At 41.7% G+C, this 3,141-nt stretch overlaps 1 protein-coding gene across 1 annotated transcript; it reads left to right on the top strand.

Moving 5' to 3' along the window:
- The first annotated feature begins 1,386 nt into the window (after positions 1 to 1,386).
- Positions 1,387 to 1,956, top strand: LOC134365060 (interferon alpha-4-like). The gene has a single exon (XM_063081256.1). The coding sequence runs from the start codon at positions 1,387 to 1,389 to the stop codon at positions 1,954 to 1,956; it is 570 nt and encodes a 189-aa protein (XP_062937326.1).
- Positions 1,957 to 3,141: the final 1,185 nt, after the last annotated feature.

Genomic DNA, 3,141 nt, shown 5'->3' with positions numbered 1-3,141 from the left:
CCTACATCCCATTGTTGCCATTTATGACAAAGATGGCTTCCTTTGGTTTAATAAGATTCCATTAGAATTGGAATCTCCGACTGATGTTTGGTTGGAAATTTGAACTTCGGTGCAAAACAAAATTTTCTTTTTAAATAAAATTGATGTTCTCTCCATCGTGCATTCTTCTTGGGATGGTATTGCTCCCAAAAGTGTGAAAATTAGTTCCTAGAGGTGTTAACAAATCTTAGTCATTACAATAATTTGTGGTTCTCCAAAGCCCAAATCTAAGAAAACCTGTCCCTTATTACTAATTTTTATTTCCCTCGGGTTTTCTTGTGTATCAAGAAGCACTGACATTGAGTTCTCGGAAGATCCACAGAGCATATGCAGCATGAGCAATACAAGCCTACGGTGAATAGACGATCGCTTGATCTCAAAATCATGTCTCGAGATGTGGCCTCCACACGAATACATATGGACTGCCTTTGGCTGTCTCGTGGATGGAGCTGAGGTTTGCTCCTGAGTGCTACTGAATGAGTTAATGGCTTTGAGAATTAAATGCAAAGAATTTGTGCTTTATTATGTGGCTCTGCTAAAGTTATTCGCCACATCAATAATGAAGTCGAGTGCTAAAAAGAAATAAAAGTTGACCGCACCTGGGGGAACATCCGGGAGGTGGCACAGTGACAATGTATTCTATCGTATGGAACAAAATTTAAAGTTAGGTACACTAGAAATTAATGGGAAGAAAATAATTGAATTGATAGATAATTTTTAGCAGTTTTGAAAGATATTTAAGTATGTCATTACATTGGTATTGTGTATTTTTGTAACATGAATTTGCATGTGAAATTTGACTCATTACAATTTATATAAGTCAATAGATGACACAAAAAGGAGCTCAGCAAATAAACTTATAAAGCCAAGTCAAATCAATAACTTTGAAACTTAAGTCTTGGCTTAAAATTTTTATAGAGACCTTCTTAAACATGCATTGAATGCAAAAAGTTAACTTCACACTTTCTTTTCTACGTATAAACCTGAGCTACAGATACGGTCCGTAAATAATTGCACGATATACCCCCGCCTTTGTAGCTTATCACAGGAGGGTCAATTCGGAAAAAACAATTTAACCAGGCTCTGGAGGAAAGGGATGAGCAGGCCACCATGAAAGAAATAAAAGAGAAAAGAAAAAGGTGGAGAAACGCTGCTCTCAAAGTATGTAGAGAGTGCATAAAGAAAGCAAAAACAGAAGTAGAAAGGAAGACACGGGCATCCAAAAAATGGAAACTAGTGTGTTCCCTATTTAAGACACATGCACAAAGCAAGCTCTTCAGAGAACCTAGCGGCTAAGGCTCAGAGTCGCCCATCTCAGCCAGGCCAGCAGCATCTGCGAGATCCCCAATGGCCTTGCCCTTTCCTTTACTGATGGCCCTGCTGGTGCTCAGCTGCCAGGCGACCTGCTCTCTGGGCTGTGATCTGCCTCAGGCCCACAGCCTGGGGACCAGGAGGGCCTTGATACTCCTGGGACGAATGAGGAGAATCTCCCCTCTGTCCTGCCTGAAGGACAGAAATGACTTCGGATTCCCCCAGGAAGACTTGGATGGCCACCAGCTGCAGAAGGCCCGAGCCATCTCTGTCCTCCATGAGATGACCCAGCAGAGCTTCAACCTCTTCTGCACAGAGGGCTCATCGGCTGCTTGGGATGAGAGCCTCTTGGACAAACTCTGCACTGGACTCTATCAGCAGCTGGACGACCTGGAAGCCTGTCTGATGCCGGAGGTGGGGGTGGAAGAGACTCCCCTGGTGAACGAGGACTTCGCACTGGCCGTGAGGAAATACTTCCAAAGAATCAGTCTCTACCTGAAAGAGAAGAGGCACAGCCCTTGCGCCTGGGAGGTCGTGAGAGCAGAAATCGTGAGATCCTTCTCTTCATCAATAAACATGCGGGGAAGATTAGGGAGGAGGCAATGAGACCTGGTCCGACGTGGAAACGACTCTCATGGACGAGTACACACTATCGCACTTTCCTGAGCTCTCCGGTCGCCAAGACTGTCACTTCTGCTACAATCATGACATGAAGTGCCTCAAGTTTGTCAGATGCCTTCAGGGTGTTCAGCAGCGTCATGTTCAACCCTGCAGGGACTGGTACTTACAGACGACCGTGCAAATGTATCTATCTATTTATTTATTTAAATGTTTATTTATCTAACTGTTGACAAGATTGAAATTGTTTTTGTCAATACGCCTTTATACTGTGCTTCATAGAACAAAATATATTCTTTGTATTTTGTGAAACTATTATATTGCTTTCTGCATTAAATTTTTACTATAGAAAAATGCTTGTATTTGTTTATTCTTTAAAAAGAAAGTCCAAGCCTGTCTCTACAACCTGACGTAAAGACAGATGGTACAATTCATCTCCTCAACATTAGTGTATTCGAGCTATCGGTAAAAATGAACTTCACCTAAAAGAGGTTGTTTGTTCCCCTCAGAATACGGATGTGAACATGCTCTCTTCTATCTTTGATTCTTGGAGGGAAAGAGAGCTCAAAAGAAACACACTCATACTTAATATCAGTTATGTGAAACAGTATAATGAGAAAATGAAACAACCAATAAAATTCTCTCTGCAGAAGGTAGATGGAAGCATGTCAGGAAATAGAAATAAAATTACCGATACGCCCCACAAATTGCTAGACATGTAAGTGCAAATGTCCAGCACTAGTTGGACACAGGAATTTGCAATTGGCAAGGAATTCAATGCCTGGAGGATCATAATGGCAACTGAAAGTGCAGAAATGAAGTTGGTCATGTGGGAAGAGATGACAGAGGGAGAAACAGACATTGTCTGGATTCTAAGGACCTTCAAACTTTAAAGGAAGTGGACAGAAGAGCCACAGATGAAGAAGATGGAATAGCCATCCATTATAAAGACTCACCCTTTGGAGACAAAGACGATAAATGTCTTTTCTAAACAATAAATGTGCTGAGAAGAGGAATCAGTAGATTCCACAGAAGGTGTGAACTCAAACTGCCCACTACATTGGAAAATAGACCGTACTGGCAACCTTAGTGACATTTGGTTTGTAGAACGAATAAGCAGAAACCATACTGGAGTCGGTAGAAGTGAAATGAGAGAAAAGAAGTTAGTGACCC

Source organism: Cynocephalus volans, chromosome 16, assembly GCF_027409185.1.
Source record: "Cynocephalus volans isolate mCynVol1 chromosome 16, mCynVol1.pri, whole genome shotgun sequence".
NCBI classification, from domain to species: Eukaryota; Metazoa; Chordata; class Mammalia; order Dermoptera; family Cynocephalidae; genus Cynocephalus; species Cynocephalus volans.
This window is presented reverse-complemented; position numbering and strand designations above follow the sequence as displayed.